The 26,647-nt window shown below is 42.2% G+C and overlaps 1 protein-coding gene across 1 annotated transcript in view; it reads left to right on the forward strand.

Annotated features, from left to right (window-relative positions):
- LOC309567363 (uncharacterized protein) overlaps positions 1-26,647 on the forward strand; it is a gene marked incomplete at its 3' end in the record, with an annotated part of 48,289 nt that overhangs the window by 8,169 nt on the left and 13,473 nt on the right. Inside the window, exon 2 of the mRNA XM_082272777.1 lies at positions 12,380-12,718. Coding sequence (XP_082128903.1) covers positions 12,380-12,718 — 339 coding nt within the window. The remainder of the gene's footprint in view (positions 1-12,379; positions 12,719-26,647) is intronic.

Consider the following 26,647-nt stretch of genomic DNA (forward strand, 5'->3'; position numbering starts at 1 on the left):
ACATGTTTCTCCATTCAATGCCTTCCTCAGGATATTTGTGAAGCACTGTACAGAGTGGCACTACAAATAAAGAAAAAAAAATCACACGTACAATGGATATAAAAAGTCTACATACCCTTGTTAAAATGTCAGGTTTTTGTGATGTAATAAAATGAGGCAAAGATCATTTCAGCACTTTTTCCACCTTTTAATGTGACCTAATAAACTGTACAACTCAGTTGAAAAGCAAACTGAAATATTTTAGGGGAGGAAGCAAAAATAAAAAAACTAAAATAATAAGTGTGCACACCCTCTTAAATCTGGGGATGTAGCTGTGTTCAGAATTAGGCAATCACATTCAAACTCATATTAAATAGCAGTCAGTACGCACTAGGGATGTAACGATATCGAAGATATCGCGATATCGTATCGTCGTGGTCGTCTCGATATCGTCGTGGTCGTGTCTCGATATCGTCGTGGTTGGGTTACAATATTAAAAGGACAGGTGTCCGTCAAAAAGCAAGAGGAATAAACACAGTCCCGCGGAACAAATCATTGTTAACTACATAGACCAGAGTTTAAGGATTTTTTTTACTGTTTTTTTTTCTTGCAATGTAGATATTTTGATCTTTCTGATGAAAAACGTGAACATAAGCTAAATGATAGGTCAGTGTTTTTTTTAAAGGCTTTTTGACTGACTATTTTATTTAAGTTTAAGTTATGTTCCTAAATACCAGTTTTAAAAGGCTGCCTTTATTTGCCTTGCACATTGAGGCTTGGTTCACATATATGCGATGCGGGAAGGCTGCGAATTCGCAGCCTGTTCCTGCATCGCACACGCACCCCCGGCAGTTCACACTGCCATATGCGATACGCTGGGGGTGTCAATGTAATCTTAACGACACCCCCAGTTTGATCGCATATCGCAGTGCGATCGTGCAGTTCGCACAGGATCAGATCGCACAAGTGTGAACCGCTGTGCGATCCGATCCTGATGCGGCAGCAAAAATGCCTCCTGTGCGTGTTTGCTGCGGGTGCGATGCGAATTTAGCCATACAAACTGTATGGCTATACTCGCACCGCACAGCTGATCGCATGTAATGTTGGAGCAGTGCGCTCCGACATTACATGCGAACCCCGCACACGCAGAAGTGTGAACCGGGGCTTAAACCTGACTTAACTTGATCTTTGTTTGCACTTAAAGGGAATTGCCTATTGTTTGTTTACAATTGTTCTAGCTGCTTCTTAACTTGAACATTGCACAGAAGAATCAGTTATGCAACCAAATATTACTATACAGAATATTGATGTTCCTGACTACAACTTGCACTTTAAAAGCACTATGTGATCAGTGTTTTATGTTGTCATGGATCCATAAATACAACAATTAATTGCCTGTTGACTGGCAAAAGCAGAATAAATGTCTGTATTTTTTCGCTATTATCATCACAAACACTATCATGAGCTATTTAACAATACCGTGAGCTTTTCCACAATATCGCAATAAATATCGTACCGTGAGGTCAATATCGAAATTGTATCGTACCGTGAGATTTTGATATCGTTACATCCCTAGTACGCACCTGCCATCATTTAAAGTGCCTCTAATTAACCTCCTATAAAGTTCAGCTCTTCTAGTAGGTCTTCCTGACATTTTCTTAGTCGCATCCTACAGCAAAAGCCATGGTCCGCAGAGAGCTTCCAAAACATCAGAGGGATTTCATTGTTAAAAGGTCTCAGTCAGGAGAAGGGTACAAGGCATTAGATATACCATAGAACACAGTGAAGACAGTCATCAAGTGGAGAAAATATGGCACAATAGTGACATTACCAAGAACTGGACGTCACCCCAAAATTGATGAAAAGACGAGAAGAAAACCGGTCAGGGAGGCTGCCAAGAGGCCTACAGCAACATTAAAGGAGCTGCAAGAATAACTGGCAAGTACTTGCTGTGTGGTACAAGCGACAACAATCTCCCGTATTATTCATATGTTTGGGCTATGGGGGAGAGTGGCAAGATAGGATACCAAGAAAAACATCTAAGGCCAGCTAAATTTTGGAAAAACACATCTGAAGTCTCCCAAAAGCATGTGGTAAAATGTGTTCTGGTCTGATGAAACCAAGGTTGAACTTTTTGGACATAATTCCAAAAGATATGTTTGGCGCAAAAACAAAACTGCACATCACCAAAAGAACACCATACCCACCGTGAAGCATGGTGGCGGCAACATCATGCCTTGGGGCTGTTTTTCTTCAGCTGGAATAGGGGCCTTAGTCAAGGTAGAGGGAATTATGAACAGTTACAAATACCATTCAGTTTGGCACCACACTTCTGCTAGGAAGCTGAACATAAAGGTCATCTTTCAGTATGACAACGACCCAAAGTATACATCCAAATCAACAAAGGAATGGCTTCACCAGAAGAAGGTTCAAATTTGGGAATGGCCCAGCCAGAGTCCAGACCTAAATCCCATTGAAAATCTGTGGGGTGACCTGAAGAGGGCTGTGCACAGGAGATGCTCTCACAATCTGACAGATTTGGGGTGTTCTTGCAAAGGAGATTTGGCAAATAGTATGCCAAGCCACAATGTGCAATGCTGAAAGACTCATACCCAAGAAAGACTGAGAGCTGTAATAAAATCAAAATGTACTTTAACAAAGTATTAGTTTAAAGGTGTGCATACTTATGCAACCATGGTATTTTAGTTTATTTTGACTTCCCTCCACCTAAAAGATTTCAGTTTTTTTGGAAAGTTTATAGGTCTCATTAAAGGTGGAAAAAGTTTTGAAATTATTTATCTTTGTCTCATTTTTTTACATCACAGAAACCTGACATTTTACCCAGGGTGTATAAACTTTTATATCCACTGTAAATCAAGCATATAAACTACACATTTTTATTTTATTTATATATATATATATATATATATATATATATATATATATATATATATATATAAAATGTATGCACTAATGTGCAGACTAGATCTATACATCAGGTAAATATCATTAATTGTCATAATCAACATTATAATCAGTAGGTCATCTACCCCAGATGCTCAAGAGCTTTTTTTTTTTTAAGAATTAATCGTTGAGCGAGTGTTGGAACCCATAGGATTACAGCTAGAGATATCAGTGTGTCATAGGAGGAATACAACTCACTATGGGAGGCTAGAGTAGAGAATAAAAATAACCTTATACTGTACCTTTTGATGGATATACAGTGGCATCCAATAAAATTAGAATATCATCAAAAGGTTAATTTATTTCAGTAATTCATTTCAAAAAGTGAAACTTATATATTTATATAAATGCGTTACACACAGAGTGATATATTTCAAGCATTTTTCTTTTAATTTAGATTATGGCTTACATCTAATGAAAACCCAAAATTCAGTATCTCAGAAAATGACATAAGACTAGGGTTGAGCGAACACCTAGATGTCCGTGTTCGACGGGTTCGGCCGAACTTTAAAAAAAAGTCCGGGTCCGTGTCCCGGACTTTTACCGAACTTTTCCCGGACACCGAACCCCATTGAAGTCAATGGGGACCCGAACTTTAAGGCACTAAAATGGCTCTAAAACACCAAAGGAAAGGGCTAGAGTGCTGCAAATGGCAGCAAAACGTAATTAAGAGCATGGCAAGTGCTCTGCAAACAAATGTGGATAGGGAAATAACTTAAAACAACAAAAAAAAAACAGAAAAATAAAACAATGTTCTTCTTCATCTCTGAAGGACGAGGCCCATATGGAGTAGGAGGGAGGTTGAGGTGGTGGTGGATGTGGCGGTGACATAGGCGTGCGCACAGGGTGTGCTGGGTGTGCCTGGGCACACCCTAATCACCTAGGGCACATAGCATTGCCAGTGAGGAGATGGGAAAGATCTCCCTGGGACCTGCTCTGCTCTATTTCTCCTTGCCTACAGGTACATGGCCCCGATACATTACTCTCCCTGCTGGCAAACACATGCATGTGTATTTCAACTTTGGGGTGCACACCTTAATGCAATAGGCTGCGCACACCTATGGGCGGTGTAGGTGGAAGCGGCGGTGGAGGAGGACCAGGGCCGGATTAACAGCATCATGGGCTTGGTGCTGAGGATTTTGAAGGGCCTTAAGGGCCGTGCCTTGCCATGCACCCAGAGGAGGAAGGGTGCAGCCATGCATGCCTAATTCAACATGGGATGCTGTCTCTGAAGCCCATAAACACATCTATGCATCGCCAACTGTCCCTCCTTGTCCGGCCTTCACGCTGTGTGGGGAGGTTCTGAGGGTGCTGCCTGGGGAAGCGAGCATAGAAGCCAGACTTCTGTGTTTACAAGTGACAGAAGAGCACCCTCAAACCTTCAGAAGTATGAGATGAACCCCAACAACTTGGAAAGGTGGATCTCTCTCACACGTACCGACACAGACTATCCCGCAATTCAATTGATCCTCAAAGGTTTTTATTGAATAGCGGAATAGGAAATATGATCAAAAAAAGTGTATGTATCTCGCACGTACACAACCACACTAGGCCCCAATTACTATTGTTTGTACCCCTAAAAGGCTAGATGAGGAGTAGGGGGAGTATGGAACAGGCAGCACCCTCAAACCTTCAGAAGTATGAGATGAACCCCAACAACTTGGAAAGGTGGATCTCTCTCACACGTACCAACACAGACTATCCCCCAATTTAACTGATCCCCAAAGGTTTTTGATTAAATAGCGGAATAGAAAATATGATCCCAAAAAAGTGTATGTATATCACACGTACACAACCACACTAGGCCCCAATTACTATTGTTTGTACCCCTAAAAGGCTAGGAGTAGGGGGAGTATGGAACAGGCAGCACCCTCAAACCTTCAGAAGTATGAGATGAACCCCAACAACTTGGAAAGGTGGATCTCTCTCACACGTACCAACACAGACTATCCCCCAATTTAACTGATCCCCAAAGGTTTTTGATTAAATAGCGGAATAGAAAATATGATCCCAAAAAAGTGTATGTATATCACACGTACACAACCACACTAGGCCCCAATTACTATTGTTTGTACCCCTAAAAGGCTAGGAGTAGGGGGAGTATGGAACAGGCAGCACCCTCAAACCTTCAGAAGTATGAGATGAACCCCAACAACTTGGAAAGGTGGATCTCTCTCACACGTACCAACACAGACTATCCCCCAATTTAACTGATCCCCAAAGGTTTTTGATTAAATAGCGGAATAGAAAATATGATCCCAAAAAAGTGTATGTATATCACACGTACACAACCACACTAGGCCCCAATTACTATTGTTTGTACCCCTAAAAGGCTAGGAGTAGGGGGAGTATGGAACAGGCAGCACCCTCAAACCTTCAGAAGTATGAGATGAACCCCAACAACTTGGAAAGGTGGATCTCTCTCACACGTACCAACACAGACTATCCCCCAATTTAACTGATCCCCAAAGGTTTTTGATTAAATAGCGGAATAGAAAATATGATCCCAAAAAAGTGTATGTATATCACACGTACACAACCACACTAGGCCCCAATTACTATTGTTTGTACCCCTAAAAGGCTAGATGAGGAGTAGGGGGAGTATGGAACAGGCAGCACCCTCAAACCTTCAGAAGTATGAGATGAACCCCAACAACTTGGAAAGGTGGATCTCTCTCACACGTACCGACACAGACTATCCCGCAATTCAATTGATCCTCAAAGGTTTTTATTGAATAGCGGAATAGGAAATATGATCAAAAAAAGTGTATGTATCTCGCACGTACACAACCACACTAGGCCCCAATTACTATTGTTTGTACCCCTAAAAGGCTAGATGAGGAGTAGGGGGAGTATGGAACAGGCAGCACCCTCAAACCTTCAGAAGTATGAGATGAACCCCAACAACTTGGAAAGGTGGATCTCTCTCACACGTACCAACACAGACTATCCCCCAATTTAACTGATCCCCAAAGGTTTTTGATTAAATAGCGGAATAGAAAATATGATCCCAAAAAAGTGTATGTATATCACACGTACACAACCACACTAGGCCCCAATTACTATTGTTTGTACCCCTAAAAGGCTAGGAGTAGGGGGAGTATGGAACAGGCAGCACCCTCAAACCTTCAGAAGTATGAGATGAACCCCAACAACTTGGAAAGGTGGATCTCTCTCACACGTACCAACACAGACTATCCCCCAATTTAACTGATCCCCAAAGGTTTTTGATTAAATAGCGGAATAGAAAATATGATCCCAAAAAAGTGTATGTATATCACACGTACACAACCACACTAGGCCACTGCACCCCACAATGATTGTGTTCACTGCACCCCACAAAGATTGTGTTCACTGCACCTCACAAAGATTGTGTTCACTGTACCCCCCAAAGATTGTGTTCACTGCACCCCACAAAGATTCTGTTCACTGTACCCCACAAAGATTCTGTTCACTGCACCCCAAAAAGATTGTGTTCACTGCACCCCAAAAAGGATGTTGTTCACTGCACCCCAAAAAGGATGTTGTTCACTCCACCCCAAAAAGATTGTGTTCACTGCACCCCACAAAGATTGTGTTCACTGCACCCCAAAAAGATTGTGTTCACTGCACCCCAAAAATGATTTTGTTCACTGCACCCCAAAAAGGATTTTGTTCACTGCACCCCAAAAAGGATGTTGTTCACTCCACCCCAAAAAGATTGTGTTCACTGCACCCCAAAAAGATTGTGTTCACTGCACCCCACAAAGGATTTTGTTCACTGCACCCCAAAAAGATTGTGTTCACTGCACCCCAAAAAGGATGTTGTTCACTGCACCCCAAAAAGGATTTTGTTCACTGCACCCCAAAAAGATTGTGTTCACTGCACCCCACAAAGGATTTTGTTCACTGCACCCCACAAAGATTGTGTTCACTGCACACCAAAAAGGATTGTGTTCACTGCACCCCAAAAAGATTTTGTTCACTGCACCCCAAAAAGATTGTGTTCACTGCAGCCCAAAAAGATTGTGTTCACTGCAGCCCAAAAAGATTGTGTTCACTGCAGCCCAAAAAGATTGTGTTCACTGCAGCCCAAAAAGATTGTGTTCACTGCAGCTCACACACAGAAAAATGGATGTGGATCACTGACACCTGCCTATCTCCAATCCCACACCACACAGCAATATCGATTGTAGTTTGTAGAACACAGTTTCCCTAAAATTCAGCAGACTCTGTCCCTAACAGGATTGAGAAGAGATCGTAGATCAGGATTGAGTGCAGATTCACCCCACCCCCCACACAGCAATATCGATTGTAGTTTGTAGAAGACACTGACCCTATAATTCAGCAGACTCTATCCCTAAAATGCCTACAACTCGCCCTGCCTAAACACTCCGACCTGTCCCTCAATTCTATCCGGACACAAATGGTTTTTTCCTGCCTATCTTTCCCTAATCAGCAGCCAGCACGTTGATGTGTGCTCTGTCCCTGAATCTAAGCAGCATAATGACGCCGCTGCGGCTGCCTCGAACTTATAAAGACTTGGTCACATGCTTCAGACGGCCAATCACAGCTACTGAGACATTTGCAGGCATGGCTGGGATGGCTTAAGGCACACCAGTTAAACGATTGTTGATTGGCTGTTGAAAGCCCGCCATGAAAAGAGCGCCAAAGCATGCAAAACCCGGAAATAAAACGACCGAACACGGATTTTTACCCGAACATACAGTAAAGTGTCCGTGTCCGTGTTCGGGTACAAAAAATCCAATTATTCGGTACGAACACGAATAATACAGTCCGTGTTCGCTCAACACTACATAAGACCAATAAAAATAAATAAATAAATAAATAAAAAATAGACTGACTGAAAAGCATGTCCATGTACAGTATAGTATGCAATCAATACTCGCTCGGGGCTCCTTTCACATGAAATACTGCATCAATGCAGCGTGGCATGGAGGCGATTAGCCTGTGGCACTGCTGAGGTGTTATGAAAGCCCAGGTTGCTTAGCCTTCAGCTCGTCTGCATTGTTGGGTCTGGTGTTTCTCATCTTCCGCTTGACAATACCCCACAGATTTTCTATGGGGTTTAGATCAGGCGAGTTTGCTGGCCAATCAAGCACAGTGAAACCATGATCTTTAACCACTTGCCGACTGCTCATAGTAATCCTACTGCGGCAGTGCGTCTCCCCTGGGTCCAGCGACGACTCCTAGTGATTTCGGCGGCGCGCTCCCTCTGTGTTTCAACACAGCGGGAGTCGGGCCGGAGGAGGAGAGGCGGCGATTGCCGCCTCCCATCCCTGATCGTCAGGGAATCTGTGAGAAGACCCGCCTGCTTATGTAAACAAAGCATAGCTGAACCTGCGATCTGTCTATGTCACAGAGCCCCCCCACACCTCAGTAAGTATATGGCATACATTTAACCCATTGATCATCCATAGGGTTAACCCCTCTCCTGCCAGTGTCATTATTACAGTAACAGTGCATATTTTTAGCACTGATTACTGTAGTAATGTCACTGGTCCCCCCAAAAGTGTCAATGTCAGTTGGGGGCCCGATCTGTCCGCCGCAATGTCACAGTCCCGCTAAAAATTGCAGATCGCCGCCATTACTAGTAAAAAAAAAAACCAATAAAAATGACATAAATCTTTCCCGCAGTTAGTAAACGCGATAACTTTTGCACAAATCAATCAAAATACACTCCTTTTTTTTTTTACCCAAAAATATGTAGCAGAAAACAATTGGCCTAAAATGTTAAATTTTTGATTTTTAATTTTTTTTTTTTGGCAATGTTATATAGCAGAATGTGAAAAATATTGGTTTTTTTTTTTTTTTTTTTTCAAAATTGTCGCTCTTTTTTTTGGTTATAGCGCAAAAATTAAAAATCGCACAGGTGATCCAATACCACCGAAAAAAATGACGTCAATTTTATTTGGGTCCGTTAAAGTAACGCAGTGCCGAATCGCAGAATAGTGCCTGGTCATTAAGGGGGTAAAATCTTCCGGTCTTAAAGTGGTTAAACCAGGTATTGGTACTTTGGGCAGTGTAGGCAGGTGCCAAGTCCTGCTGGAAAATGAAATCAGCATCTCCATAAAGCTGATCAGAGGTGGGAAGCATGAAGTGCTCTAGAATTTCCTGCTAGAGGACTGCGCTTGGACTTGAAAAAACACAGCGGACCAACACCAGCTGACTGTGGAAACTTCAGACTTGACCTCATGCAACTTGGATTCTGTCCTCCTCTTCTTCCTCCGGACTCTGGGACATTGATTTCTAAATGAAATGCTAAACTTTTCACAGTCAGTGATGATTTGGGGAGCCATGTCATCTGCGGGTGTTGGTCCACTGTGTTTTACCAATTCCAAAGTCAGCGCAACCCTCTACCAGGAAATTCTAGAGAACTTCATGCTTCCCTCTTATGGAGATGCTGATTTCATTTTCCAGCAGAACATTTCACCTGCCCACACTGCCAAAAGTACCAATACCTGGTTTAATGACCATGGTATCACTGTGCTTGATTGACCAACAAACTCGCCTGACCTAAACCCCATAGAGAATCTGTGGGGTATTTCAAGAGTAAGATGAGACAACCGACCCAACAATGCAGGCGAGCTGAAGACCGCTAATATATAAAATATGAGTTTCACTTTTTTAATTGAATACTGAAATAAATTAACTTTTTAATGATATTCTAATTTTATGAGATGCACCTGTATAGTTATTTTTATTCTCTACTCTAGGCTCTCACTGTACATCACAATTGATCCATTTTCAGATACTGTATGTATACAATATTTTGTGAACTTAATAACTTTCCTACAGACTAAATAATAAACCCCTTATTTGGGTTATTTTCACCAAAGAAATGTAGCAGAATACATTTGACCTAAGTGCCGGGTCACACTTGTGCGATGCGGGAAGGCTGCGAATTCGCAGCCTGTTCCCGCATCGCAAACGCACATCTGGCAGTTCACACTGCCATATGCGATACGCTGGGGGTGTCAATTAAACGACACCCCCAGTTTGATCGCATATCGCAGTGCGATCTGACAGTTCGCACAGGATCAGATCGCACAAGTGTGAACCACTGTGCGATCCAATCCTGATGCGGCTGAAAAAAAGGGTCATGTGCGACTTTTGTGCGGGTGCAGTGCGAATTTAGCCATACAAAGTGTATGGCTGAATTCGCACTCCACATCCGATCGCATGTAATGAAGGAGCAGTGCGCTCCGATATTACATGCGATCGCCGCACACGCTATAGTGTGAACCGGCACTAAATGTATGAAGAAAGATTATTTATTTGCAAAATTCTATAACCGAATTGAAGAAAAACACTTTTTTAAAAAAATATTTGGAGTTTTTTTTTTTTTTTTGTTTAGCACAAAATAAAAAAAAACCCAGTGGTGATTAAATATCACCAAAAGAAAGCTCTCTTTGTGTGGAAAAAAAATGATAAATTTCTTATGGGTACAGTGTTGCATGACTGCGCAATTGTCATTCAAAATGTCACAGTGCTGAAAGCTGAAAATTGGCCTGGGCAGGAAGGGGGTAAAAGTGCCCTTCATTAAAGTGGTTAGAGAGGGTACTTTATGCGAGAAACAGGTTATACCTATGTATGTTGTATCTTGTACTTGTTTAACCACTTTACCACTAGAGCATTTTGCTGTCTTACGTCTGGGCCACTTTTTGCGATTCGGTGCTGTGCGACTTTAACTGACAATTGCACGGTCATGCGACGCCGTACCCAAACGAAATTTATGTCCTTTTTTCCCACAAACAGAGCTTTCTTTTGGTGGTATTTGATCACCTGTGCGATTTTTACTTTTTGCGCTATAAACAAAAAAAGAGCGTTTATTTTGAAAAAATAACAATATTTTTAACATTTTTTTATATGAAATTCCCCCCAAAAAAGATGTAAAAACCATTTTTTTTTTAAATTTTTGGCCAATTTGTTTTCTGCTACCCATGTTTGGTAAAAAAAATCGCAATAAACGTATTTTGATTGGTTTGCGCAAAAGTTATTGCGTTTACTAACTAAGGGAAAGATTTCTGTCATTTTTGGTGTTTTTTTTTTTAACGAGTAATGGCGGCGATCTGCGATTTTTTTTTTTGCGGGACTGCGACATTGCGGCGGACAGATCGGACCCTTGACTGACATTTTTGACACTTTAGGGGGTACCAGTGACATTACTACAGTAATCAGTGCTATAAATATGCACTGTTACTGTAAAAATGACACTGGCAGGGAAGGGGTTAATTTTATTGGAGAGGGAGGGGTTAATGTATGCCTGGTGCTTACTAACGTGTGGGGGGGGAGGTGACTGAGTGAGCCAGGGACAGATCGGATGTCCAGCTATGCTGAACACTCCGATCTGTCACTCCCTGTCACTTAGGAGATCCGCCCGCTCTGTTTACACAGGCGGGCGGATCTCCAAACTGGATTCCCCGACGATCGGGGCAGAGCAGCGGCAATTGCCGCCTCTCTTCCCCTGGCCCGTCTCCCGCTGTGAATGAAAACAGCGGGAGCGCGCCGCCTACAGGGGGAGGAGTCCAGCGACGTAGGTCAACGTCGCTGGACGATAACGAGCCACTGTGCCGCAGTAGCAGCACAGTGGCTAGAGGTCAAGTGGTTAAAAACAGCCATTTTCAAACAGGGTTCAACTAAACCTTAGGGTTCCTGCAGAGGTTGCAAGGGGTTACTTGAGCTGTGGCTAATTGACCCCCCCCCCCCCAATTTGATGGTGCTTGCATAGTTCTAAGGTCAATACCACTTGGCAGAGCCAGTTGCATGACACCAATGATCTCTTTAGCTGTTTGTAACAGTTGTATTCTTCCCACTAGCCACCAATGTAAGGTGCACTTTTCTCATTAAGGGCTCTTTCACACGGGCGGTCCGATCAGATCCGCCTGTCAGTTTTTTAGGCGGATCTGATCGGATCCTCCATGCAGCTCTATGGGGCAGCGGTGTCAGCAGAGGTCACCTCCTCTGACACCCGCTGCCATCCGCATCCGATCCTGTGCTGAAATCTGGACGGATGGAAACCCTATTTTTCCATCCGTTCAGTAATCGGAGCGGAGTGGATCTGATGAGAGCGGACAAGCGGTCCGCTCTCCTCCAATCCCCCATAGAGGGCAGCGGGTGCTGAGACACCTCCCTCTCCGCTCTGCAAGCGGAGACGGAGCTGTCATCCGCCCGGCTCAGCGGGGATCGCGGATCGATCCCCGCTGAGCAACACGGATCCGCCTGCGGAGGCGGACCGTGTGAAAGAAGCCTAACACCCAATTATTTTGTCTTATCAAGAGTTCCTCGAGACCTGAAAATAATTCCAAAGATTCTTTTTGGGCAAAAAGGTTGAGACAGGCTGATTAAACCTAAACATTTATTGCATTTTTGTTCTGTTTAGTTACTATTTAAAGTTATGTCAAATGTGAAATAAGATATTATTTGTTTCTCTTAGATGGAGTCTTTTTAGTGAAGCAAGACCCTAAAAGCTTATTCCTTAATCCTGGAGAAACTGCAATCATTAACTGCACAGCGGTTCCTGGGGCTAAAACAAAAAACATTTTCTTCAGGAAACGTTTCAAAGTAATAATGAATATGGTAGTAGTGAATACAACCTATAGTAAACAAACGGTGAACATGAAGTATGAGAATCGTCTGACATACTCTGGCCAGGTTCCACATTTCACTCTAATGTTGAAGAATGTGTCACATGATGACTCGGACCTTTACATATGTGATGGAATCACTGAAAACCATGGGGAAATCCTTGGAGAAGGAACCTTCATTTTTGTTGGTAAGTTCATCAAAACATTTTAATACTGCACATTATTACAGCCTGTTGTAAATGTCCTTACCAATTAGACATTGATGAGTAATTGATTTAGCAACTGATTTGGCAAAGAATGGTGCGCTGTTCCTAAACAATTAAGACCAATTGTGATAATGTATGATGGAAATTAAAAATAATCAGCTGAATCAAAAAGTGCAAATAAATAAACCTATGCAAGTGAGTGTACAGTATATATCAGACAAAAATAAATGTGAACCACAAGGTGCATAAATCAAAAATATACACATATACTGCAATAATATAAATGTATGCATAGATAAGGGTCTCAGTGCATAGTATGAAAAAATTGTATACAGTGAAAACCTTGGATTGCAAGCATAATTCGTTCCGGAAACATGCTTGTAATCCAAAGCACTCTGATATCAAAGCAAATTTTCCCATAAGAAATGATGGAAACTCAGATGATTCCTTCCACAACCATTTATTCGGAAGCCCTTCCGTTTATAGTCCATATAAAAAGATTATAGCAATTGTATAACCATAAAATGTCCATTCACAAATGGCACCTGTAATGGAACCGCAACCCACACTGTACTTGTGGACTTCCGTCAGTATATGGCTTCCTCCCAATCGTGAACATAGATATCAGATTTTCCAGCCACCCCCATACAAAGCTAGCCGACAACTTAGCTTGTACTGGAATCTTCTCTTTTATTGAACAGTTTCACACTCAATTGATACACACATGAGCACATCCCCCTCCTGATCAGATTACCACACATAGGTTAGGGGTTGCCTGATTACATTATCATATGCAGATGAAATTGTGTACAGAAATTGAATTAACCTGAACTAATTATCTAGCCATCTGGACAGAACACTATGTGAGTTCATTAACATTTAACAATAGAACAGACAAGCTTAACAGAATACACGTCTCACCTCAATACACAATATCATAAGTAAACACAGAACCCAGTTGTAGCAATCCAAACCATTAAGTATCTGTCTTTCACTCCCAGTGACGGTGAGTACCGTCACAGCAGCCTCCACAAGGGGATTAGAAGTAAAATCCAGCAGGAGCTACAGAGTATAAAAGAAAAGAGAGGCGCCTCTAAGTGTAGCAATATGGTTACATTTAATGAAATTTAAACATTTAGCAACTCACATGGTTGACGATTAAAAGAGGCACATCTACTGTAAGACTGCAGGCATCCAGGGTAAAGCTTTCCACATAGACCGTCCACCGCACCGCTGGCTATCACCACCGTCAGTCTGCAGTCGTGACCGGGAAGATTATCCTGCCTTAGAGTGATCTAAAAGCGAGGCTTAAAGTGCTCGTGAAGCGTAGCGTGGAAGGGATGACGTTGATGGCAGTACGAGGATGGTCTTTGTGGACAGCTTTACCCCGAATCCCTGCATACTTAGATGTGTCTGTTTTAATCATTAACCATGTGAGCTGCTAAATGTTGTACCTTCATTAAATGTAACCATATTGCTACACTTAGAGGCGCCTCTCTTCTCTTTTATAGTCAGGTGTGACATGACGCTACTTGAATATCAAGACATCGCTTGTTTATCAAGTCAAAATTTATAAAAAAAAAAAAAAAGTACTGCTCTTGCAAAACGCTCTCAAACCAAGTTACTCCCAATCCAAGGATTTACTGTAATAAGTCCACAACTTCCTGACAGTGCACATCTCAAGTGGCCTCTTAAGAAGCCAATTTATCTGGTTGAAGGAGCACCTTTTTCAATTTCAGAGCACTGGTGAACACAGAGCGGTACACTCGATATTTATGCACTTTTTCCACTTGAGATGTGCACTGTGACGAAGTTGTGGACTTAGTATAGGATTTTTTCATACTATGCACTGAGACCCTTATCTATGCATAAGTTTGAATGATTGTAGTATATGTGTATATATTTGATTTATGCACCCTGTGGTTCACATTTATTTTAGTATATATTTGCACTCACTTGCGTACGTTTATTTATTTGCACTTTTTGATTCAGCTGATTATATATACTGTATTTTCTGGCGTATAAGACTACTTTTGAACCTCAAAAAAATCCCCCAAAAATGGGGGGTCGTCTTATACGCCGAGTATAATATCTCCAAGGTAACCTAAGTATAAGTATTACCGGTAGATGTAATCTCTCAAGACGCTGGCTGTGCGGGAATCCTGTACCGGTATACCTTATGTACCATAGCTTCGGTTAAATACAGTGTACCGCGTTGAGCCAATCAGGGAGAGCGATGTATTCTATTATTGAATGCAAAGCTTGCTCGGATTGGGGGAGTAACATCAGCCCGCCTCTCTGACTCTGCCAATCCGAGCAGGCTTTGCATTCAATAATAGAATACATCGCTCACTGTGATTGGCTCAGCGCGGTACACTGTATGTAGCCGAAGCTACGGTACATACGGTATACCGGTACAGGATTCCCGCACAGCCAGCGTCTTGAGATTACATCTACTGGTAATACTTATACTTAGGGTACCTTGGAGATATTATGAGAGATTACATGTATTACAGTACTAGAGTACCTTGGAGATCTATGAGAAATCTGATGTTTTTCAATGGTGTTGCCTTGCTTCGGAAGAGGGGTAGTCTTATACGGCGAGCATAGCCCAAAACCTATGTTTTAACTTGAAAATTAGGGGGGTCGTCTTATACGCCCAGTCGTCTTATACGCCGGAAAATGCGGTAATTTCTGTCATCATTTATCACAATTGGTCATAATTGTTTAGGAACAGGGCACTATTGTTTTTAATATTACTATTTATTTTCTATTTCCAGAATTTGAGTTGCTGCAGTTTCGCATTTAGCCGGCGCAGAGATATATTTTTTGTTTATTTTAGTTTATTTTGGCAAAAGGTGACTACATTCTTCACTCTGCTTGGTGAATACAGTGATACCTCGGTTCACGAACTTAATTCGTGAACTGACTCTGGTCGCAAACCGAATTGGTCGTGAACCGAGGTACATTTTCCCATAGGGTTCAATGTAAATCTGGTTAATCCGTTCTGACCCTTTTTTTTGTTTTGTTTTTGAAGCACAAAAATATGAAACAAATTACAATACATATTAGTACAGTACAGTACAGTATTAGTACAATGCTTCTTGGGAGCCATATTAGGAGTCCAGTACAGTAAGCACTCAAACGGGGGAACTGTACAATACAGTAAGTACAGTACAGTATTGTACAGAAGTAGTAGTAGTATAGTACAGTACTGTATGTGCTAAAAAGCACACAAAAAAGCAAAAAGTCACTGAAAGTGTCTTCACAGTACTCACAATACTTCTTTCTGTGTCTCTTCTTCTCTCCACGATCTTCCTACAGGAAGTCACGACCATTTGACAGCCTGGAAATAGCATTAAAATGTTTGTGAACCTGTTCGTGAACCGAAGCGAAGTTCGTGAAACGGAGTATATTTCTATTAACTTTTCTGTTCGTGAACAGAGTTGTTCGTAAACAGAAGCGTTCGTGAACCGAGGTATCACTGTAACAGATTTTTCTGACATGTTAGTGAACTGGTATGGTGCCTTTTGTCAACATGCTTAGGGCTTGTGTTGATGATTGATGTTGATTAGTTTGGGGCACTTCTGAGATAATTCAGAATTCATGGATAGGGGCATCTGGCCTGCAGTTGGCATCCTTCTGACCTGCATTTAACTTTCTTGAAATTATTTTTGAGTTCCCATAGAATGGACAAATGGAAAAGAATGTAAATGCAAAAGTCACTTGAAGTGGGCAAATACCCAATGATGCATGCAGGGCCGCTGAAATGGGGGGGGGGGGGGGGTAAAACCTGCCCTCCTGTGCTGGGTCTGCGTCTGGACCCAGTAGTCCAAATAGGGGCCTGAGGCAGAACAGAGACTCTTTTTTTTTTTTTTTTTTGGGCTCAGGTAGAGTACTCCCTCAGGCTGTGGCTATCAGTAAGTAAGGCAAAGTTCCCTAGGCCCCACTAGTGCAGCAGGGAGGCTAGGGGCAGAAAGGTGGAGTAATCTGAGGTAATGCAGCTCCCTACAATTAAATGAAAGTTCTGGCCTGTGCAGAGCTGTCCCAGATGCCGTAAATCAATTACACAGCCTAAGGCCCCTTTCACATGGGCTTTCCGATCCGATCCGCTTGTCAGTTTTTCAGGCGGACCGGATCGGATGCTCAATGCAGCCCTATGGAGCGGCGGATGTCAGCGGAGACCTCTCCGCTGACACCCGCTGCTATCCGATCTGATCCTGTCCGTGTTATCCGGACGGATGAAACCCTATTTTCCATCCGTCTGGAGGATCGGATAGGATCGGATGAGAACGGACAGGCAGTCCATTCTCATCTGATCTCCCCATAGAGTAGAGCTGGGCTCTGACAGCTCCATCTCTGCACAGTGAGCGGAGACTGAGCTGTCATCCGCCTGCTCAGCGCACCGCCCGTGTGAAAGGAGCCAAAGACGAGGGGGGGGGGGGGTTAGTAGGAATTTGACTGTTATGGGTGTTTTGGATCCTACTATCCATGGGCTCCCCTGTCACTTTGTCACCCCTCCTTGCAATATCTCTTGCTGATAAAGCGGGTGCTGTTTGCACATAGCTTTAATAAATGTTTTATTATCATGCTTACCTGACAACTCGATAAGGACACATTGTCCTTATTGCGATTTTTAGATCTGCATGGTATCAGTGTGTCTTAACCCAAGAAGAAAAATGTAATACATTGCAGCTGAAGAGACTTTAAATGTGGAAGCTGCATTTATTTTTTATTTTTTCCTATATCTTTACCTGGTGAACTTGCCAGTAACACATTTCCAGTCTCATGGTGACAATGCTCACTTACTCTACAGTACACGTGGAGCAGCAGCATACTGTCACCTTAGGACAGGAAGTATGTTAGAACACCCCTTACCCATTCTCCTTATCTTGATAATGTGGGGAGGTGTTCTGTAGTCCACATAGATAGCAGGGAACAATACTATCTGATAACAGTCAGCAGAAGCAGAGCGCACAGGATGTTATCATCTCACTAAATTTCTAGCAGGGTCAACCATTTTTTTTGCACGTAACAAACAGATATACCAAAACTCTTTTGACCAAGAGAGAAGAAATAAAAAAATGTATTCTAAGGGTTTACATATATTTTAAAATACGTAAATTAAAAAACGTGCTTATATACTTTTTTCTTTAAATAGATTCTACCGCCCCCAAATGCTGTCCACTAGGTCTTATATTTACCTTCATCCCTAGTCTACAGATCTTTATTGCCTTCCCCTGTTTCGAGCTGCACAGCCTTTCCTCTGAAAATGACCCCTTCATACTGCACATACAGTGCATTGCGAAAGTATTCGGCCCCCTTGAACTTTTCGACCTTTTGCCACATTTCAGGCTTCAAACATAAAGATATAAAACTGTAATTTTTTGTGAAGAATCAACAAGTGGGACACAATCATGAAATGGAACTAAATTTATTGGATATTTCAACATTTTTTAACAAATAAAAAACTGAAAAATTGGGCGTGCAAAATTATTCAGCCCCCTTAAATTAATACTTTGCAGCGCCACCTTTTGCTGTGATTACAGCTGTAAGTCGCTTGGGGTATGTCTCTATCAGTTTTGCACATCGAGAGACTGAAATGTTTGCCCATTCCTCCTTGCAAAACAGCTCGAGCTCAGTGAGGTTGGATGGAGAGCGTTTGTGAACAGCAGTTTTCAGTTCTTTCCACAGATTCTCGATTGGATTCAGGTCTGGACTTTGACTTGGCCATTCTAACACCTGGATATGTTTGTGAACCATTCCATTGTAGATTTTGCTTTATGTTTTGGATCATTGTCTTGTTGGAAGACAAATCTCCGTCCCAGTCTCAGGTCTTTTGCAGACTCCATCAGGTTTTCTTCCAGAATGGTCCTGTATTTGGCTCCATCCATCTTCCCATCAATTTTAACCACCTTCCCTGTCCCTGCTGAAGAAAAGCAGGCCCAAACCATGATGCTGCCACCACCATGTTTGACAGTGGGGATGGTGTGTTCAGGGTGATGAGCTGTGTTGCTTTTACGCCAAACATAATGTTTTGCATTGTTGCCAAAAAGTTCAATTTTGGTTTCATCTGACCAGAGCACCTTCTTCGACATGTTTGGTGTGTCTCCCAGGTGGCTTGTGGCAAACTTTAAACAACACATTTTATGGATATCTTTAAGAAATGGCTTTCTTCTTGCCACTCTTCCATAAAGGCCAGATTTGTGCAGTATACGACTGATTGTTGTCCTATGGACAGAGTCTCCCACCTCAGCTGTAGATCTCTGCAGTTCATCCAGAGTGATCATGGGCCTCTTGGCTGCATCTCTGATCAGTTTTCTCCTTGTATGAGCTGAAAGTTTAGAGGGACGGCCAGGTCTTCGTAGATTTGCAGTTGTCTGATACTCCTTCCATTTCAATATTATCGCTTGCAGAGTGCTCCTTGGGATGTTTAAAGCTTGGGAAATCTTTTTGTATCCAAATCCGGCTTTAAACTTTTCCAAAACATTATCTCGGACCTGCCTGGTGTGTTCCTTGTTCTTCATGATGCTCTCTGCGCTTTAAATGGACCTCTGAGACTATCACAGTGCAGGTGCATTTATACGGACACTTGACACACAGGTGGATTCTATTTATCATCATTAGTCATTTAGGTCAACATTGGATCATTCAGAGATCCTCCCTGAACTTCTGGAGAGAGTTTGCTGCACTGAAAGTAAAGGGGCTGAATAATTTTACACGCCCCAATTTTTCAGTTTTTTTATTTGTTAACAAAGTTTGAAATATCCAATAAATTTTGTTCCACTTCATGATTGTGTCCCACTTGTTGTTGATTCTTCACAAAAAATTACAGTTTTATATCTTTATGTTTGAAGCCTGAAATGTGGCAAAAGGTTGAAAAGTTCAAGGGGGCCGAATACTTTCGCAATGCACTGTATGTGCTGAGGTTTATTCATTTCAATGAGAAAGTTGTACTCATGGTGGCCTAAAGCTGTCTCTTAGGGTACGGTTTCCCTAAAGTTCCGTACCAAAATTCACCTATCTCCTACTCCTGTCCATCGGTCCCTGAAAACTCATCTTTCCAGGAAGTTTATCTTTCCTCCCCCCAAAAACTGTACTTTTACCTTCTCAAGAAAGCTCATCCCTCACAGTTAATGCCTTTTGTATCACTTGCCCCTCATGTAGTGTGTAAGCTCCTATGTGCAGGGCCCTCCTAACTTAGGGCTAAAGGTAAGTATAACATTGGTTGGCAGAATTCAGGAGGAGTGGGAAACTAATGAAAAATAAATACACAATTGCTGTTGTTCTTTAACTACATGCCTCATGGGCACTTTCACCCCCTTCCTGACCAGGCCAATTTTCAGCTTTCAGTGCTGTCGCACTTTGAATGACAATTGCATGGCCATACAACACTTTACCCATATGAAATTGTTAGAGCTTTCTTGTGGTGGTATTTAATCACCTCTGGGTTTTTTATTTTTCGCTAAACAAACTAAAAAAGACCAAAAATTAAAAAAAAAAAAATATATATATATATATATATATATATATATATATATATATATATATATATATATATATTTATATTACAGTATCTCACATAAGTGAGTACACCCCTCACATTTTTGTAATTATTTTATTCTATCTTTTCATGTGACAACACTGAAGAAATGACACTTTGCTACAATGTAAGGGCTCTTTCAGACGGCCGCTCCGCTGCTTTTCTCCGCTGCGGGACTTTTTTTTTTTTTTTTTCACGGAGCGGATGACATTTGTGTCATCCGCTCCGTGTGCCCGCATATAATCCCATCCGTTTGCGGATGATATGCGGACATAATGTAAGTATATGGCATTGCGGATGTCAGTGGATGACACCACTGACATCCGATTTTCCTTCCTTTCCGTTTTTTACACGGATGAAAAAATAGGGTTCTGTTCCGTTCCAAAAAACGGAACAGAACTGAAAGGAAGGAAATCGGATGTCAGCGGATGGTATTCCGCTGACATCCGCAATGCCATAGACTTGCATTATGTCCGCAAATCATCCGCAAAAAAATAGGATGATTTGCAGACAAGCGGAGCGGCCGTGTGAAAGAGCCCTAAAGTTGTCAGTGTACAGCTTGTATAACAGTGTAAATTTGCTGTCCCCTCAAAATAACTCAAACACACAGCCATTAATGTCTAAACCACTGGCAACAAAAGTGAGTACACCCCTAAGTGACAATGTCCAAATTGGGCCCAATTAGTCATTTTCCCTCTCCGGCATCATGTGATTTGTTAGTGTTACAAGGTCTCAGGTGTGAATGGGGAGCAGGGGTTTTAAATTTGGTGTTATCGCTCTCACTCTCTCATATTGGTCACTAGAAATTCAACATGGCACCGCATGGCAAAGAACTCTGAAGATCTGAAAAAAATAATTGTTGCTCTAAATAAAGATGGCCTAGGCTATAAGAAGATTGTCAAGACCCTGAAACTGAGCTGCAGCACGATGACCAAGACCATACAGCGGTTTAACAGGACAGGTTCCACTCAGAACAGGCCTCACCATGGTCGACCAAAGAAGTTGAGTGCACGTGCCCAGCGTCAAATCCAGAGGTTGTCTTTGGGAAATAGACTGCCAGCATTGCTGTAGAGGTTGAAGGGGTGGGGGGGTCAGACTGTCAATGCTCAGACTATACGCCGCACACTGCATGAAATTGGTCTGCATGGCTGTCATCCCAGAAGGAAGCCTCTTCTAAAGATGATGCACAAGAAAGCCCGTAAACAGTTTGCTGAAGACAAGCAGACTAAGGACATGAATTGCTGGAATAATGTCCTCTGGTCTGATGAGACCAAGATAAACTTATTTGGTTCAGATGGTGTCAAGCGTGTGTGACGGCAACCAGGTGAGCAATACAAAGGCAAGTGTATCTTGCTTACAGTCAAGCATGGTGGTGTTAGTGTCATGGTCTGGGGCTGCATGAGTGCTTCTTGCACTGGGGAGCTACAGTTCATTGAGGGAACCATGAATGCCACCATCTACTGTGACATACTGAAGCAGAGCATGATCCCCTCCGTTTGGAGACTGGGCCGCAGGGCAGTATTCCAACATGGCAACGACCCCAAACACACCTCCAAGACGACCACTGTCTTGCTAAAGAAGCGGAGGGTAAAGGTGAAGGACTAGCCAAGCATGTCTCCAGACCTAAACACTATTGGGCATCTGTGGGGCATCCTCAAGTGGAAGGTGGGGGAGCGCAAGGTCTCTAAAATCCACCAGCTCCGTGATGTCCTCATGGAGGAGTGGAAGAGGACTCCAGTGGCAACCTGTGAGGCTCTGGTGAACTCCATGCCCAAGAGGGTTAAGGCAGTGCTGGAAAATAATGGTGGCCACACAAAATATTGACACTTAGAGCCCAATTCGGACAATTTCACTTAGGGGTGTACTCACTTTTGTTGCCAGCTGTTTAGACATTAATGGCTGTGTGTTGAGTTATTTTGAGGGGACAGCAAATTTACACTGTTATACAAGCTGTACACTCACTACTTTACATTGTAGCAAAGTGTAATTTCTTCAGTGTTGTATAATATATATAATTTTTTTTTTCCTTCGTTTTGTTATAAAATTTTGCAAATAAGTAATTTTTTCTTCTTCGCTAATGTGTGTTGATGAGGCAGCACTGATGGGCGCTGATGAGGCTGTATTAATGGGCACTGATGAGGCTGCACTGATGGGCACTAAAATGCAGCATGGATGGGCAATATGCTGCACTTATGGACACTGGCACTGATGGGGCTTGCACTGATGATCAGTGCCCAAAAAAAATCCGTGTAAATGTCTGCTGTCACAGGTAAGTAAGTTATCGGCTTTCCATTCCTCACACAGTGGCAGCACTAAGGAAAGGAAATACTGATAACCAGCATTTGTTTACATGGGATCAGCTGTGATTGGACACAGCTGATCACATGGTAAAAGGCCACTGTCAATTGGTCCTTTACCTTGATTTGTTATCAGCTGTGTCCAAAGGACACAGAAATCACAGAGGGTTGGGGTTCTGGGAGGATGTGGATAGATGCCCTCCCAAAACAATACGACCGCGCTGTAGCGGTCTTTCGGCTATAGCGTGGTTGGAAAGTGGTTAAAACTCTGTGCAAAAGACTGAAACTAAAAAGAGGGGGGGCACATAGAGGTGGTATAAGTGGACAATCACCCCAAGATATAAACACAGTCAATAGGGGGTAAGCAATAAGATCTATTCGTATTGCCAGTTAAAATGAAGGAACAGCGCTTGGTCGTCTGATCTTGGGTGTCAGATGTTAGATGAAGACGTTGTAGGGGTCCTGGAAGGGTCAAATGGAGTTGGATATCCCCATGTGAAGAAACCTCTTGGGGAGCAGAACTGCCCTGGGATAGATGGGGAAACCCCGATGGAGAAGAGTAGCGGAGCCAGATGGAGAACCGACATGTGTGTCGGCCGTGTCACCCAACCGCCGGAGTCCGCGTCTCTTCCGGAAAGAGCGTCACACACCATCAGTCAGCCACGCCCAGAGCAGGAACTAGCGTGGAACACAAGCTAATCATGGTTGCCGTGACCACATGTTACGCGCGCCTGCGCTTTGTCAAGTCTTGGCCTCTAAGCATCAGTGCTATCAGAGGGTTTGCAGGAAGTTGGAGCCAACATTTTCATTTTAAGAATGTTAAATTGATTTTCAAATTGTTAGTGGTGTCAAATAGATGTTCATTTTTAACTGTAGTGACCAGAAAATCCAAAGTAACAGCATGGAAATGTTTTCACGAATAAACAAATCTTTAACAGCGAAATGTTGTTGTTTTTTTTTGTTTTTTTGTTTTTTTTTAAGGAAAGTCCTTTAATTTTAAAATCAAATGTTAAAAGCAGTTTTTTTTTTGTTTTGTTTTTTTTAAATACTTTTGTTGTGTTATTGAATGTACTGATGAGAATTTTTGCACAAATATTTGTGCAAACGCCCGTTTGAAAGTCTATTGGCTTATGGTCAGCGTAAGGAACTAATTGAGGTCTGTGTTAGTGGATGGGGCTCTCCGCAGACACCCCTGCCTGCCGATAGCGCTAAGGCAGGGAGAAGAATCTGCTTTCATATAGCAGTAAAGAACTTTTGTTATCATGCAGTCCTGATAGCTCTGGAGAGACATTCTCTGTAGTTGTCGGTCTGCATATTAATGGTATATTTAATATAATTATGTGCAGTTAGTTCATGCTCTTCACCTCAGCACTATCAGTATCAACAGGAGGCTTTGCAAGGAGTAGTGACAAAGCCGTGTGGGGAGCGTCAGTTAGTAGGATCTGATACTCCCGGAAGTCTCAACGCCTACTAACTTTCTAAGGCTAATTTAAAAAAAAAAAAGTAGCTCATAAAAAACAAAATTACACAAATATGTAATCTGTCTGCTTTATTAACCACTTGCCATCCAGCCGCTGTAGTTTTACTGATGCAGGTCAGCTCTGTTACATGAAACGACATACCTGTACGTCGTTTCGTGTAGCAAATAGTGGGGGCGCGCACATGTCGATTGGCTAGAGGGGGAGCCAATCAGTGGGTCCAGCGGACGCGATGTCCGCCGGGTACCCGCCATCACTCCCCATGGAGACAGAACGGCAGTCTGCCACTGTAAACATGGCAGACTGTTGTTCCGTCCGTAATGAACACAGGGATCCTGTGTTCCTCCTATTTAGGAAAACAGGTCTCTGTGTTCATCCAGTGAGTAAATCCCCCACACAGTAAGAAAGCATCCCTATGGCACACATTTAACCATTTGATCGTCCCTGGTGTTAACGCGTTCCCTGTCATTGTCATTATTACAGTAGCAGTGCATATTTTTAGCACCTATTACTATAGTAATGTCACTGGTCCCCCCAAAAGTGTCAGATGTCCGATCTGTCCGCCGCAATGTCGCAGTCCCACTAAAAATCTCTGATCGCCGTCATTACTAGTACAAAAAATAAATAAATAAATAAAAATGGCATAACTCTTTCCCCTAGTTTGTAGACGTGATAACTTTTGCGTAAACCAATCAATACACACTTATTGTGATTTGTTTTTTACTAAAAATATGTAGCAGAATACATACTGGCCTAAATTGATGAAAATTTTTATTTATTGGGAATGTTATATAGCAGAAAGTAAATAATATATATACTTTTTTTTTCCAGAATTTTTTCTTTTTATTTGTTTATAGCTCAAAAAATAAAAACCGCAGAGGTGACAAAATACCACCAAAAGAAAGCTCTATTTATGGGAAAAAAATTTTTTTTTTTTTGGTACAGTGTTGCACAACCGTGCAATTGTAAGTTAACGCAGTGCCATATCGCAAAAAATGGTGTGGTCATTAACGGGGTAAAACCTTGCAGTGCTTAAGTTATTAAAAAGAACATTTTTATTAAAACTGAACCTTAGGCTACGTTTCCACTAGTGCAATGCCAAAGTTGTGCGATTTACAGTGCAACTTTGCAGTGCGACTTTGATGCAACTTTTTTGATCTGACTTGACACACTCTGACTCAAAGTCGCATCAAAGTAATGCAGGCACCTTTTCAAAGTCGCTGCAACTTTAAGTCGCATAGATGGCAACGGGTGCCATTGAAATCAATGAGCTGTGACTTTTCATGCGACTTTGTCTCCAAAGTCGCACGAAAAGTCGCAATAGTGGAAACAAAGCCTTACTCTTTTTTGCAAGGTCGTCTCTCCTGCCACCTCCCCCTCCCTCTTACACATTAGCAAAAAAGAAGTGTATTTTTAATTTTCTTTTTACTTGTCAAAGGCTAGGCCAGAATGATGGCACAGTCTCTCTGTGGCGTGTTCGCACATGTGCTACATCTCACAAACTGCCTCCTGTAATGTGTGACATAGGGGTCAATTTACTAAGCTTTATCGCATGCGGTAAGGATATCATGTTGCTCATTTGCATAAATTATATGGTATACAGTCTAATTCATAAAAATAAAAAAAAAACGATTTTGCTGTAAACATTGAAGAAGAAAGAAAATTTGATGGTAAATATCGCAAAAAATCGTGTGGTAATTTGTTGAGTCCAATTTGCAAATGAAACAGGAACTAAAGGTGCGATATTTGACACCACCCTTTTGGTGGCGGTAACCAGCGCAGTTCCAGAAAGAGGGGCCTACTCAAACCCTCAAAGAGGCATTCCACCCACGAGAGCCTAATTCAACCCACTGAATACCCACAGAAAGTGGTGCAATAATAACCTCAGAGAGGGGACTAATTCCACCCACAGAAACTTGATACTATTCCACCAGCAGTGGACACACCAAAATGTGGCATTATACATCAAGTATCTTATTTTATTTTTTATTTAAAAAGGCATGACATGCAGTGCAAATTAAAGGCTAACATCAGCTAAAATTTAACATCAAGAACTTTAAAAAAAAAAAAGATATATATATAATTTTAAGTAAAATATGTAAAACTATGGAGTATGTCAACCATGAAAATTTCTCCAGTTAGAAGTGACCTCTTGAAGTGGCCACTGTAATATTTTTGGGTATATACACCATTACAAGTTAAACTGAGATAGTTACATAGTTAGTGAGGTTGAAAAAAGACATCAGTCCATCCAGTTCAACCTATGGTGTGTGTGTGATGTTAACTGTACACTGTATACCCCTGTATGTTGTGGTCTTTAACCACCTCCCACCCGGCCAATGTACATATACGGCCGAGTGGGAGCTTCCTCCTTCTGAGTGGACGTTCAGGAACGTCCTGCAGAAGTATGGAGATCGCACAGCCGCGTGCACGTGCAGCTGCGCGATCCCGGTGTGCCTGTGTCCCCTAGACACAGAGCAACACCGCTCGACAGGAGGGCTCTGTGATTGGCCCTCCTGATCACATGACGGCTGTGTCCAATCAAAGCCGTCATGTGATGTAAATAGAGACATTTTCATGGTGATCGACTCTG

Source organism: Pelophylax lessonae (assembly GCF_965119305.1).
Source record: "Pelophylax lessonae genome assembly, chromosome: 11".
NCBI lineage: Eukaryota > Metazoa > Chordata > Amphibia > Anura > Ranidae > Pelophylax > Pelophylax lessonae.